The 16,195-nt window shown below is 37.8% G+C and overlaps 1 protein-coding gene across 13 annotated transcripts in view; it reads right to left on the reverse strand.

Annotated features, from left to right (window-relative positions):
• LOC121733020 (kazrin) overlaps window positions 1-16,195 on the reverse strand; it is a 163,890-nt gene that overhangs the window by 56,391 nt on the left and 91,304 nt on the right. For all 13 annotated transcript variants that reach the window (XM_042123097.1, XM_042123096.1, XM_042123093.1 and 10 more), the window contains exons 5-6: window positions 9,354-9,475; window positions 4,030-4,189 (exon numbers count right to left, since the gene is read on the reverse strand). In XM_042123097.1, the coding sequence (XP_041979031.1) occupies window positions 4,030-4,189; window positions 9,354-9,475 (282 nt within the window). The remainder of the gene's footprint in view (window positions 1-4,029; window positions 4,190-9,353; window positions 9,476-16,195) is intronic.

Raw genomic sequence — 16,195 nt, forward strand, 5'->3', positions numbered from 1 at the left:
ATATCTATCTAAATTATACTAATTACAAAGAGAACAAGCTTTCGGCTAAGATCTCCTAAGTCCTAACAGTTTGCGAGTATATTGATTTAACTCAATTTTCCAAAATAAAAATGAGTATCTCAACTCGACAATTCCCCAAAAAAATCACTGTCACAAACTTCTTAAACATTGCCTCATTTAAACTTATATTTCCATCAACGTTTGTGTATTACTTTAGGCAGCATCTTCGTAAGTAGATTGGCGTTGTTCGGGAAATAAAAGGCGGGAGTATTTATAGGTAACAATTTTCTTTGGGCCTGGTGTTTAAGGAAGTGGAGTTGGGGAGAGGACGTGCCCGGCGAGCTAATTTTCACCGCCCCGTATACTTCGGTAAACATTATGGCGGTCACAGATCAAACAAACCTAGACGTGGCGAATTTGTTTTACAAAAACGCTTAAGAGGAGTCCACACCGCCCTTTTTTCCATACAAACGTTGTCTTCTGTTTCCTCCCTGGATAATGCTAGTAGAGTTATAATTTTTTTCCTGAATATCTACGGCCACTAATACAATGTCCCTGTATTTTCTTTTTTTTCATAATTTAATTATTAAATAAGATATGAACGTTCAAAAACCCAAAAAAATGGCCAGATTTTCCGCTGTGTTCAAACATCCAAAAAACAGATTTGGCTAGATTATACAAAAAAAAAGGAAAAAATAGGAACACAGCTCAAGTCTTTCTTTAATCTTTAATGAAAAAAGTACTTAAATCGGTTAAGTTTTGGAGAAGGAATCAGGGGACAACGAATCGTTGATTTTCTGCAGTTGTCTCTATCGCGTTCTGCAATATAGGCTTGAGGTAAGGGGGATAGCTATAGATATTACACGTACTTTTTTCTCATTTCTCTAGCCCCTGGTGTATCCTCTTAAGGGCCGCGCTACATCGGAATGGCAGCGGCGAGGTGGCCACGGGCGGCCGTAGATTTTTCAAGCGATACTATGTATTACAATAATGAAGATAAAGTTTAAAATCATATGACACTGAAAGTGCTCGCCTCGCCGCTGCCAATTCGGTGTAGCGCGGCCCTAAAGGCCTCAAGGACAAAGTTCCATGATGTATAAAATATAAACATGATTGCTGTCTTTGAATTGCATAACGTCGATCATATGAAGTCATACAATAATTGAAAACTTATGAAACAGTTAAAATTTCCGTTTCTTGGGCATAAATGGAGACTTTAGGGAAAAAAAATGGTTTTTTAATAAAACCTGAGGATTGATGGATGGATTGGATGTATAGCCAGAGAGATATTAGCTAGATGATGAAGTAGGTAAGTTATAAGGTTGTTTAAATTATTTGGGAAAAATTGAGTATATTACAAAATGTTATTTATCGTGTTCCTCCACTCACGTCTTTAATTATGTCCATCTATATTCTATACGTTCGTAATCGTTTTTATTGGATTATCATGAACCAACGGCGAGAGATCGCATCGGACTAATAAAAAAGACAGATTTAAAAAAAAACTGAAGCTACACACTACGTAAACTTGACTGACTCGATTAGGCGTAGTTTCGATGAATGTGTGTGCGTAATACTTTGTAATTTAACGCGGGTTCATACGAGTTTATTACGCCAGTACCGAGGCACTCCTAACCGATGGTAGATTCGGCGGAAAAATTGGTACAATACTAATGTATAAGTAACTAGATGACGCATGCAACTCCGTTGCACCAAAATTCGTTTATCGCGCGAGAATCGTACATTTTTTTGTCACGAAAAAGTATCATATGTCTTTTCCTAGGAAGTGGGACTCTAAGTATCTCCATACCAAATTTCAGCAAAATGGGTTCAGCGGTTTGGACGCGAAGAGGCAACAGACAGTCAGACATACTTTCACATTTATAATATTAGTATGGATAACGTATAGAGTTATTGTAAGGCGTAATTATTAGGAAATTTCTTCATGTTTCATTTGGTCTGTGGTCCTTACCTAAAGACATTATGACATTTATTTCAGTACATTCTTATTATATTAAAGTCGCCATGTCTCGTATTTCCCGAGCTGTGGCTGTATTTAATTTGGCTGTCGTGTCATATATCATTGGTGTTTTATGATTACTTTGCTCGCGTGCGGTTTTAGTGGCTTAATCATCCTCTAAATTGGCATTGTTCATAATCTTGCAATTTAGCGGCTATAATCTTTCATATTTTGAAAAGATTCGTTTTTTTCTTGTGGATTAGGTTCAATTTTTAAAAATGAGTTTTGTTCTATGCTCACACTACAGTTTCCTAAGCAAATTATTATACTATTCGTTACGATAGATTAATCGATGCTTTTTGATTGAATAAAATTCTTTGTCTTTAATTCTTCGATCGTGGAATCTTGGAAATCTATTGTTATTCTATTGTGTCTCGCTCACTAGTGAGCTTATGGGGCTTGATGGGTGTTTAGAACCAGTCCTAAAAGGAGTCTTAAAAGATTCTAAACAATGGGTTAATTACAAACGACAAATAAAAAATAAATTAGTTTACGAAGCCTAAAATATTGAATGTTTTTACAAACTTAAATGAAAGTTTCTAAAGCCCAGACGGAGGGCTCGGATCGAGTGACCTTTTTTGTTTGTCTTAGGATTAAGTAAATAAACTCCCTAAAACTCCTTACTTTAATACTGTCACAGAAATGTCTTCGAATCACCACTAATTACTCCGCTGAATTTAGTTCTATATCCAAAGTTTTTAAGTACAAGAAGAACGTATTATTCAATCAGATTATAAAAAATAATTCTATTGTATTATAAATACTTATAACAGAAACAAAATACGTCTCGGAAAATCCAATGTAACTTACTTAATAAATAATAACAAAGAAAAGAAAAGGAAAAAACACAAAGAGAAAATCAGATACTCATACAAATTAAATGAAGATTTCATGAAAAAAACTTCAGAAATCACTCTTTGGTCCCAATCCTTATCCTTTGTGCTATTCAAGTCGAAACTAAATGATAAACTGGAAGCAGAGAATAAACGTATTTTCTTAACAATTCACCGACCAGAGGAAACTGTGTCGGACTTGAAAAGGATGCCTCGTGTATCTATTTTAGATTATTTCTCACGACACGACAGAACTTCAACGGTTGTTACATAATATCGTTTTATAATGGAATTCTATTAAATAGCAGCATTTCTAAGCCAGCGACATAGATATGATATAGCTATTTCCTTTGTGAATAATAATATTGTATGTCTCCGAGTATGTGTGAATCTAAGGTTAACTTCGCTAACTAGCGTCCTGAATATTGCAAGTTACACCCCAAAAATATTACAAATCTGATATTCATTTAACATACGTCATATAGTCGCAACAATAACACATATTATTCTAAAAAAGACTTACTAATGTCTTATTATCACGGCTTTTGCCTTTCAAAAATGTAAAAATCAGCCAAGTACGAGTTGTACTCGCGCACGAAGGGTTTCGTACCACTGCTGAGCAAAAATAGGCTAAAAATTGTATTTTTTGTATGGGAGCTCCCTTAATTATATAATTTACTTAAATTTTATTCTTAATTATTAAAGTACAAATACAATTAAGTATTTGTTGCCATTATTGATTAAGAGCAAAAAATAACAAAAAAAATCACGTTGGTTGCATGGGAGCCCCCCTTAAATATTTAATTTATTTTGTTTTTAGTATTTGTTGTTATAGCGCTGTTGCCGCTATAACAACAAATACTAAAAACAAAATATATACTCAATCTGTAAAAATTTCAGAAGTCTAGCTATAGTGGTTCTTGAGTTACAGCCTGGTGACAGATAGACGGACCAACATCGAAGTCTTAGTAATAGGGTCCCGTTTTTACCCTTTGGGTACGAAACCCTAAAAACTAAGCGGAGCTTAATTTTGCAAAGGATAAGTCATAGACAATTAAAGAGATGAAGAGTGTTAAAAATTACTCTATATCTGACAGTAACCATATTATGCTAATGGCTTAAGGATATTCTAAGGGGACTGTTAGAATCTCCTTCTATTATAAGTATTCTACTCACAATTGACAGCTTCTCTGGCCAGCAGCAGCTCCCGTTCCATCTGTTGGGGGTCGAGCGCTGTCTCCTGCCCCTCCCCTTGGGCTCGTTCCAGCAGTGCGTTGCCGACTTCCCCCCGCTCAGCCGCCGCCACCAGCAGTCTTCGGACTCGGGTCAGCTCCGCCTGGGTAACAATGAAAAATTTGTGACTGCAGTGTAGAAGGGTTTATGTATGTGCGTAAGTTTGGGCTTGAGAGGTATTGGCACTGCTTAGCCATGAGAGCGACACAGGATACTTATCAGGCTAATACTATGGGGTTAATGCGTCGGATGGGCATGTAAAAAGTCGGCCCTGCGCCTGATCTCTCGCCAGTCGTGTCAGTCGTTTGTCCAACTGGGTTATGAGCGTGAAAGGAATAGAGAGTGCTCTTGTGTACTGCACATAAACTTGGGCACTATAAAATTACTCCTGCGTAACTGACCTGGTTTCAATAAAACCGGCCACCGTCACCGAAACCGGTGTGGGAGTTATTATTATTATTATAAGGTTTAGGTTTTATTATCTCTTCATAAGGATATACCCCATTTCAGCTAATTTGAGCATTAAATATGGCAACGATAACGCTATCAGCTAGCAAGATGTACTCTTAAGGCCTAGGCGTATACGTTTTTCTTACACAGTATAATTCTGACAAGTAGACATAATGTATAGGTTTCAATATTACACGTTAGACGTTAGATTGTAATTGCTATCTCCGTACATCAATAAAAGATAGGATAACCAGAAAAAGAGTGATATAAGCGATTACTCTGTTCGTGGAAATTCTACAGATCTCCTGGGAACCAACCGTTACCGGGATAAAAATGGCAGCGCTGTGAAACGTTTACAGCGTGTGGAATCACACTTGTTCGCTAGATATCGCTGTTTTTATACAATACCTGGAACGGAGACCTGTAAATAGCTGCAACACCTGAGGAATACGTGTGCGTTGCCTGATGCATGGAATAAGCGAACGTTAGATACCTACTTTTAGTTGGACTTTTAATTCTATTATTGTAAATCTATTAGCATTTATAATTTTTTGTAACTCTAAGGTGCCAATAATAGGTTCACAAACCAAAGATGGCTGGGTAGTTTGTCCTAATTCAAAAATATTAAATTTATCTTACTGTCACAAAACATTAATTGGATTATCATTATTATAATCACCAAAAATGTTAGAGCTAATAGTGTGTTGTATGAAATCGGCCTTATCATTATTATATGTAGCTGACCGCGTTTATCGGCGCTTTATAGCAATTCATTAGCTAATTAACTTGCCCGACGTATTTTTGTAGCGTTATCTTATCTGTTTGCGCCTGTTTTCAATTTCTAAACATAGTGGTGTGTGGGGGATAGAAATGAGCGTATGATACTTAAAAGTTGCGTAATCGCAATTTTTTTAATCTTAAATATTGGGAGCCACTAATATAATTTTGATAACACTACGATTGAACAGCGTATAATATTCACTTCACTGATTTTGTTTTGGAATGCAATTTTTTATAACTGTAAAAACATTTTTTTCGCACAACGGAAGGCATGTTAATAACTTTAAAAAGTAAAGTAAGACATTCTGCTACCTAATAGTGGCAACGAACGTATAATGTTACATAACTACGTGTAATCCATAAGCCCAGGTATAATCCGTATTATAAGTCCAACCACTTGGCCGTGCGCTCGACTGGAAACTGAGGCTATAGAATTACATAATTCTATAACGCGAACGCTTTTACAGTAATTTGTGTGAAAACAGTCTGTATACGATATTGTACAATATTATTTCGTTTTAAACACACCGATTTTTTCACGGAACAATTTTCTCATTTCTGACATTTTGGCTACTTTTCAACTGCCGCTAGCCGTGGTGACGGCTAGCGGCAGATGACGGACTGAGGTGACAGTTGTCGAAATCGCTAAAGTAATTTCGAACTACCCGAAAATTCATTTATTATATTTTGTGTTCCGATCTATGCAGAACGCATTTGCAGTATCTTGGGGTCGTGTTATTTATAAAATAATAAGTAATATATTTTTTTAGTTAATTTAAAATATGTAAGTAACGTTATGAATATTGGCGTAAACCTCACAACTCATTCTCCAATATAGTTTGATAGAGCTCTTATAGCACTTACTATTGTTTTTATTTTATTTATTTTATTAGGGCTGTCACTTCCTTGACGACAGTCAGCTTAAAAGTTAAAACGTTGTAATTTGATTTGTTTTGTTTGTGTCGTGCAACTTTAGGCTAGGTTCACACGGCACAATCCTGCACGTTTCCTGCACGTTGATTTTGCAGTATACGTCTTAACGAATAAACTTTAAAGAACCATTCACACGTCGATTGTACTGCACGATTTGCTGCAGTACAATCGATGTATGAATGTTAAGGCGAGGATAAACCCCAATTTGTTATTCCGCGACTTCCGGTTTACCTAGTTCCAATATAATAACGAAGTGTTAAAAAATATGAGATATAAAGCACAATATTTAAAATACCTTAAACCATAAACATTTTAATAAAACGTAATACTTTGGCTGTAATTAATTTACAAACTCACCTCTGAAAAAACTCTATTTCGTCGAAATATAAGTATTAACTAGGATAATTATACATTTTATTTGAATAAATTGTTAGTAAATCTATATTAAAACTTCTTTAACCGAACAATTTTGTTTCTTAATATTTATTTCCAAAGATATTTAAAAAAAAACATGAAAAATAGCGAAGATCCGCCAGAGTTGTTACAGTTTTATGCTAAGCTAAAATGAATCTTATTGCGATGCGTATACGCTTGGTCTTTGGTTGTGTGCAAGGTTATCGTTTTTGATTGAGATTAATCCCTGCCTTAAGACGTAATATGTACTGCAAAAAAACGTGCCGGTTTGTGCCGTGTGAACCAAGTCTTACGATTTCTGCGCGATAAACAAATTCCTGCACAAAGAAGTTACAGGCAACGTAATAAATTAGAAGACGAATTTTATACACAGTTTTTGGTAAATAAAATAGAGTGGAGGGTGTAAAGCGAGTCACGGCGCGGTGATAGATGGTAGCGTGACGCGTGACAGGTGAAATATTTATAATCGATAGTCCATAACGATTCGACACCTTTGTTTTAGCGGGACATTGAACAAACACGCACCTCGGTCACGTAGGGGAATATTTTAAGATTTTTGTTCTATACAAGAATTTAAGTATTATAATATTTAATATATGCTTTGTAATATCCTAAGATCCGACCGAAAAATTCTGCAGGAATCGTTTTTTTCGATCAAATATATTTTAAAATAATCTTTAGAACGTATAGAATGGATCAATGTTGGGTTGCCTTGTTAAAAGTAGCCGCTAGTACCTCTAATTGAGCAAAATGAAATTCAATAGAAAAGTAAGAACTAAGAAGGAATGACATTGAGGAATGGCAGGACACTACGCATAAAAATAAAAACGCCTGTTAAATAAAAATAGCAATCCTGCGGGTTCTCGAAGTCCTCAAATCCAGCTAGGCATAATAATTGTAGGCCTGAACATTTGTCATATACAAAAGTGATGACAACCACAGTTTGCGGCTATCGTGCAACTGACAACCATGGATATTCATGTACAAAATGCGTAAAACTTTAATTTTGTACCAAAATTATAAAAAAAATGATGCGATGCTTCAATTTTGATGAAGAACTATGTCTGTTTACGGGCAACCCTAGGTTGCGGCCGACTTAGAGCTGGAAACCATTTATACCTTATTTTGTCATTTTATTTTCTTTTAAATGATGTGAAATTTACTGAAAAAAAAGATAGATGCAAATTTATGCATTTATCTCATGAACATTAAACTTAATTAAAGGTACTTGCGGCTACTTTTGACAAGGCAACCCAATATGAATCTATTCTATACGTTCTAAAGATTATTTTAAAATATATTTGATCGAAAAAAACGATTTCTGCAGGATTTTACGGTCGGATCCAATACTATAAGCTTAGACTAGATTAATAAACTAAGTCTGTCTTTAAGTCGCTACAGCTATAATGAAAATAACATTTTTTTTTATTATTATTATCAGTCAGTGAAATGTGTTGGCCATATTTTGCCCGTAGCATTTCAACCATAATTGGAAATCCTGTGTAGCCAAAACCTATAGTGGTAAGTGGTAAGCAACCATAAAAACCTTTTAATCTTATCTCAGGGGATACCCGCAACGACATTTATCAGACGTGTGTAAATAGAAAATAAAACTGGAACCAAGGCACATCGCTCACAAGCTGCGTGGCGGACAACATGCCCGGCAAAGCCGGCAGCTCCTCCTGCCGCGACCCCCCCGACCGCCCGCTCGGAGACCCTGATCCTGGCACATCGCTCACCTGGAGCCGCTCGTTCTCTATGCGCAGGCGGCGCGCGAGCTGCGTGGCGGACAGCATGCCCGGCGACGCCGGCAGCTCCTCCTGCCGCGACCCCCCCGACCGCCCGCTCGGAGACCCTGATCCTGGCACATCGCTCACCTGGAGCCGCTCGTTCTCTATGCGCAGGCGGCGCGCGAGCTGCGTGGCGGACAGCATGCCCGGCGACGCCGGCAGCTCCTCCTGCCGCGACCCCCCCGACCGCCCGCTCGGAGACCCTGATCCTGGCACATCGCTCACCTGGAGCCGCTCGTTCTCTATGCGCAGGCGGCGCGCGAGCTGCGTGGCGGACAGCATGCCCGGCGACGCCGGCAGCTCCTCCTGCCGCGACCCCCCCGACCGCCCGCTCGGAGACCCTGACCCTGGCACATCGCTCACCTGGAGCCGCTCGTTCTCCATGCGCAGGCGGCGTGCGAGCTGCGTGGCGGACAGCATGCCCGGCGACGCCGGCAGCTCCTCCTGCCGCGACCCCCCCGACCGCCCGCTCGGAGACCCTGACCCTGGCACATCGCTCACCTGGAGCCGCTCGTTCTCCATGCGCAGGCGGCGTGCGAGCTGCGTGGCGGACAGCATGCCCGGCGACGCCGGCAGCTCCTCCTGCCGCGACACCCCCGACCCTGACCCTGGCACATCGCTCACCTGGAGCCGCTCGTTCTCCATGCGCAGGCGGCGTGCGAGCTGCGTGGCGGACAGCATGCCCGGCGACGCCGGCAGCTCCTCCTGCCGCGACACCCCCGACCGCCCGCTCGGAAACCCTGACCCTGGCACATCGCTCACCTGGAGCCGCTCGTTCTCCATGCGCAGGCGGCGTGCGAGCTGCGTGGCGGACAGCATGCCCGGCGACGCCGGCAGCTCCTCCTGCCGCGACACCCCCGACCGCCCGCTCGGAGACCCTGACCCTGGCACATCGCTCACCTGGAGCCGCTCGTTCTCCATGCGCAGGCGGCGCGCGAGCTGCGTGGCGGACAGCATGCCCGGCGACGCCGGCAGCTCCTCCTGCCGCGACCCCCCCGACCGCCCGCTCGGAGACCCCGACCCTGGGACAGATAACAATTACTGGATAACATTGCAAATAAGTGTGGTAAAACATGTCCGAAGTCAAATCTGTAAGGACAATGATCACTGTAGATTGTAGTCACAAAACCACCTGTCAGTAAGTCTGGTAGTCACCAAGTCTTTGTCCTTTTCAATACTCATACAGTCGTCTGCTATCAGTATGACTGATGGTAGGGGGAAAAATCAGAGAATTAATGTGTAGAGTACAATGCATGTGGACCACCACTAATTGCACAGTAACCACAGTGTCTACTGTCTACACAGTGACCACACTGGTCACAAAGTTCGTAGAATTTCGTGGACTGACTAGACCACTCTCTAATGTCACACAAATATAAATTATACTAGCTGTTACCCGCGACTTCGTCCGCGTCAACAAAATGTAAAATACATAGGTAAAAAATAAAAAAGTAAAAAAATATCCTCCTTCTTTTTGGAAGTCGGTTAAAAAGTAGCCTAAGTTACTCCTTATTACATCAGCTATCTGCCGTAGTAATAAAAGTCCCGTCAAAATCGGTCCAGCCATTTCGGAGATTAGCCGGAACAAACAGACAGACATACAGACAGACAAAAAATCTAAAAAATGTTATTTTGGTGTAAGTACCGTCTAAATATTCATATGCATGTAATAAAAAACGGTTATTTTAATATTACAAACAGACACTCCAATTTTATTTATATGTATAGATGTATAGATAATGTGATATACAGTGATTGAATGAGACCATGTCTCCACTAATATTATGTTTGCTATTACTCTTGTATCTTGTACCTGTGTAAACATGATATAGCTTTATTATCAATTTGTGAATTTGTGAAAGACACGTAGCAACCTTCTTTACAGTCTTTTTGATTAAGAACGGTACTTACATATAAATTAACTAGATGATGCCCGCAACTCCGTTGCGCCAAAATTAGTTTATCGTGCGAGAACCGTACATTTTCCCGATATAAAAAGTATCCTATGTCCTTTCCCGGGACTCAAGGTACCTCCATGCGAAATTCCAGCAAAAAAAAAATTGGTGTCAAAAGCTTTTATAAAAAAACCCCTTACCCCTTAAATCAAAACAGCTGTGCAGTGTGTACATAATATTTAATTTTTTTTAATTAAACTTTATATTTTATGCCAAATTTTAAAGCCTATTTAGCCCCCCAATCACACAACTTTACCCATAAACTATTTATATTATTGATAGGTTTAACTTTTAAGGTTACGTCACTGCATAGATAAAGTACTGAGTTATTTAATAACGTAAAAAAGAAACAACAATCGAAAAAAAATCGAAACCCGTATGTAAGATGATACCACCTCTTATAGAAAGACGTCTGAGCAAGCGTCAGCGCGATGTAGGAGACGCACGGCGCCATCTATTATGAATTTGTGGAACTAACTTAATTTGAACAAATTTACGCATTTTCACTCCCTTACAACCCTTTTTTCCAGTAAAAAAGTACCGTGTGTCTAGGTCTCAGGCTTTAGACTATCTGTATACAAAATTTCATTACAATCGGTTCGGTAGTTTTGGCGTGAAAGCGAGACAGACAGACATACAGACAGACAGAGATACATTCGCATTTATAATATTAGTATATATTATATATCATAGTATGGATATACATTGAGGTTAAAGAATTCAACATACTTTATTTAAAATGGTATTTCTTGTGTATTATCTTTGTATGAACCGAATGTTCCACGGACATATAAAAAATAAATATTCAATTTTACGTATTCCGCTTCGCTGGAAATTATTACAGAAAATTTACCGGCCTTTCACATGATTACTACGTGCCCACTGCCCGCTACTGTGAGCTGCCTCGTAGAATAAAATGTTATTTTATATTCTGAATTGCATATTCAAGTATATCCTCAATTTTCGTTTTTTTTGTTTCCATTCCGGTGAATTTTGGCATGATCATCATACCAATTTCACAGCAGTTAAGGTCTGTATGAATTCATGACTTACTTTCGGTCCAACGAATAATACAATTATAGTTCCCACGGTATTTAACCCTATATTTATACCCAACTACGTCAAAGCTAAATGAAAGAGTAAGGTTTTCAGGCTATGTATGTATCTATGTGCCTTCGTACTGTACTGGTCCAACTTCTACAAATAATGTGTCAATAGATTACTTAATAAATATGATATTTCGACGGTCCCTACGTATAAAAGGTCATGTCCAAAATAGCAAAAATTTTTATTGCATCATGCACTTCCATATAATGAGACGCATATTCCTACATTAATATTTTTTTTCTATCACAAGTAATTCCAAAGATAAAAAGACGTAAATGACGACAAGTTGGGAGTTTTATTAGATTTTACTGTGGTAGATGCGGACATCTATACAACTCGGGCGAGTTAACTTGACACCTGGCTTAAATTTTACCCCTCCCTCGCTTCCCCGCGCAGCACCCCGCTCTCGTCGTACGCGTCCAGTAGCGTTAGCATATTATATCTGTTAGCGTTACACGTGTGTTATTGAGTTTGCGTTTCGAAGTTATTTGTTAGTAGTTAATGGTTATTGTTTTTGGATTTTTGTTGAGTTTTGTTGTGTTATTTGTTAGTTGTTACATTTGAACGTTAAATTTGTTAAGTTTTTGTTATTCGTATTAACGTTTGAACATTGCCGTGCGTCTGTGGTATGAATTAGCTACTCACGGAATATATTAATATGAAGCTAGATACAAATTATCGGACGCATCTATAAACCTCGTATTCCTGCTGGGGAACCCTTGGGCGAGTCCAACTCGTACTTGGTTAATACTGTGGTTAGTGTAGCCCTATAAAAATAACTAGTTCCGGTAACGTAATTTTTTTTTTGAAATAACTTAAAATAAAAAACTTTTTTTGCACTCAGTACTTAAGAGAAACGTCAATTGAACCAGGTGTCATGTTAATTCGCCCGAGTTGTACTTACCGTCTTGTACCGCGTTGGAAATTACGCACCGTCCCGCGACATGTCGTACATGTCCGTTTCTACCTCTAAGGTAGAGAATTATTTATAGACTTGTTATCATTTACGTTCAGTTATTATGAGATTTTTGTTTGTTTTCAGTGGGACTAGTGCCACACATTCAATCAAATTTTAACCAATATGAATATTTAAGTGTTATAAATAATCAGTGACGTGAAATAATGGCTGCAACGGAGGCTGAGGCTTCTTTTCATGATGAACAACCGTCAGGGCCTTACCGGTATGGATATGGAGCAAAAAAATCTCGTTTGTTGTTCGAGGCCCCACAATAATCATTAATTTTATTTTGATTTTAATATATTTCTTAAAGCGCCAACAAAAAAACGTAATTTGGTGAACATTTCTACTATTGCGGTTCTTGAGATGAACCTCGGCGATAGACGGACGGACCACATATAGAAAGCGAATTCTGATAGGTTCTCATTTTTAATTATTAAGCACGGAAACCTAAAAGCTTAAAAATATTATATTAAGTTACTTTATTTAAAAAAATTAAATATCTTTATTTTTGCGGCTTTGCAAGAACATTGAGTATGAGTTTCGACTGCATATTTGTTTTGCGAACAAAAGGCGTTAAATTGTTTATGTATTGAATGAAATGTTATTTATTTTATTTAAAACAGTTAATATATAATGTAACATTAATTAAAAACTATAAAGAACACTCCTTGTTCGCTCGATAGACAAACTAACGACGGTAAATAAGCCCTTTTAAATAATCTTCCCCGTTTTTTCCATTTTCTTCTGTCTCTTTGCTCGTATTTATTTTAGCATGATAATTTATAGCCTTTAACCTTCCTTGATAAATGAGCTATCTAACACTAAAAGAATTTTCAAAATCGGACTAGTAATTCCTGCGATTAGGGCGTTCAAACAAACAAACTCTTTAGCTTAATTATAATATTAGAATAGATAAGATGTTCTGTGGTCAATTTGGTAGTCGAAAATTGGAATGAAACACTATTTTGTTCCTGTGAGGAACGTGTAAGATGGTTATATCGATGCAGCTCTGTATTCAATGGTAATGCTCAAAATTACGACCTTCATAATTATATTCTTAAGAGTCAGTAAAAGCTGAATATAATAATCGACTCAGAATTATATTTTACCGTCCAGACTTGTCCACTGTAGAAGTTATAACGAAGCCTCAAAGAATTTATTCATGTAAGATGCAATAAAAGTCTAAGGTCGTCAATGGTCACCTAGGGAAGGGAAAATGGAAAAGAAATTGACCTTGCTCAAGACGTATCCGAAAAGACCAAGAAGAAGAAATGATGTTTTTGTTTTACCCTTTAGTGAAAACAGAATTAGTTAATACATTAATACTAAAATTTGTAGACTTTTGAAATCTATACAGTTTAACTTATCAAATAGTAACATTTCATTAGAATTTTTCATTATAGACCTATAGTTATTGATGACATGTCCTTTTATTCGTTCATTATAACATAGAAAAAACTTCTTAAATTAGCAGCGTATAAAAAGATATGTCTGTATTTTTAGTTTTTCTTACTGAAGAGCCAGAATTTATATTACTCATACATTATAAACTTATAAATTATGACAATAAGAATCATTTTATAAAGTGCTGAATGAATTTAGGACCTAATATAATATTTTTAGTCTTTCAACGTAAAAACGGATATGTACGACTTAACCGTTTTTAAGCAGACAATTCAAGACTGAATTTGTCTTGAATTTTCAGCGTAAAAACGGTCATCTTGTAATTTTGGCGAAAATATTGAAAATATTTAAAATTCTGTTATATCATTAGAAACGGCCTATATTAAGCTTTACAAATCAACCAAAAACATTGTGTTAATGTTTTATGATAATCTACAGTAACAGTTTGAATCTTAAAAACGCTCTCCTGAAAACCACTACTTTTGACATGTCGCTTTATACGTAGGGACCGTCGATTTCGGTTGACGTATTCTGAGGACATTTTTTCAAAGTTTTGGGTTTTAGTTTTTAAAATTCACTTAATAGGTAGTATATTAGTCATTGTTGTTGTCATGACAGTGACAGTGACAGACACAGACAGTGGTAATGGTGCAATAAGTGGTGTTGTTTGAGGGACTATCGTGTGCACGACAGCACACGATAGTCCCTCGTCCAGACGAATCGATTATTCGTTATGTGGGCGGACGCAGGTGTGTTGCTGCCTGCTGGGCTTAGAGTGGCGACACATCTGAAACGCAATGAAAGCAATTTTCCCGCAATAAATTAAAAAAAATGTTTTTTTAGTAAAATTAAAAAAAAATGTGCCTTTCAATATTAGAGCGCATTTATAAGCCAAATAGGCTAAAGAAATGCGCATCTTTAAAGCTCTTTGCTATTCATTATAATTGCTTAGACGTGAAGTTTGCGCTTTACGCCGTAATTTATAGCTAGAGTTTATACCTTGATATTTTATTGTGCCATAAAGGTGGAAGCAGAAAATATAAGACGAGCCATGCAAAATATTATTTTATTTTCTACTTCCTACTTATCGGCTTTATAACTTTTTTAATCGTAAGTTCTGTATGCACATATTCAGTGATTTCAGAAGATCAAAAGAGTCAAATGATCAAAACGCGCGTTTTTGACGAATGTGAAGCCACCCTTATCGTCCCCGGCAAAGGCGATAAACAAAAAAGTCAACTCCAATTGCGAATAGCATTTAACGTGCATGCATTTACCGTATTGGATGGATGGATAAATGAAATAACGTGTGAAGGGACTTTTGTAAATAGTTAGGCACCTAATCCAGCAAATGTAAAATATTACCAACCTATTAAATGCGTCATAGGTTTTCCTTTTAAATTAAATGTATTTTTAATTGAGTAGATTTGATTACCTTTTTTTTTATAAATTTTATAATATTTTATTGAAAAATACGACAAACGAGCAAATTTATCGCCTCAGGGACACCGATTATTGTTGCTCATGAACCTTAATACTTATATTACCAGAGGAGCAGCAAGTGCGTCTTATGAAAACTCACAACTAATAAATCTATATATATATATAAAACTCAAAGGTGACTGACTGACATGGTGATCTATCAACGCACAGCTCAAACCACTGGCCGGATCGGGATGAAATTTTGCATGCAGGTAGATGTTATGACGAAGGCATCCGCTAAGAAAGGATTTTGATAAACTCCAACCCCAAGAGGTTAAAATAAGGGATGAAAGTTTGTATATAATAATACATCTTAACGCGAGCGAAGCCGCGGGCAAAAGCTTATAAAAACGTACCTAATTGTTTCTGAGCGTAAAAATGAAACCAACCCATTATAAGAAAGATTGGACGCGATCTAATTAAGACGTGATAATGAAAAAGATGGCGAAAATTAAATGACAAATTGCAATATCGGGGAGAAAGTTTTCTTGAAAAGTTCCGCTGCAAATGAGTCGGAGCCGGGGCAGCTCATTAGCAAAGGAAAACAACAAAATGTTCTACCTCTCTCTCCCCGCGTTCCATTTGATGTTAAAAACGATCAAAACGCTCAAAATAGGAGGCATTTTGAGCGTTTTGATCGTTTTTAACATCAAATGGAACGCGAGGTCTGTAATTCGATTCAGGTGTTGCCATTTTATAAGGATCTACTGCAAAAATGGCAAGTTTCAACCCGTGAGTAACTTGGTAGTTAGTTATTGTAGCAAGCTTTTTAGCTCATAAACTTTCGAGTAAAGTGACAAGTTTCGAGGCGCTACTTCTTTTAAGAGGACTCA

This window comes from Aricia agestis, chromosome 13, assembly GCF_905147365.1.
Source record: "Aricia agestis chromosome 13, ilAriAges1.1, whole genome shotgun sequence".
In the NCBI taxonomy this organism is placed as follows: domain Eukaryota; kingdom Metazoa; phylum Arthropoda; class Insecta; order Lepidoptera; family Lycaenidae; genus Aricia; species Aricia agestis.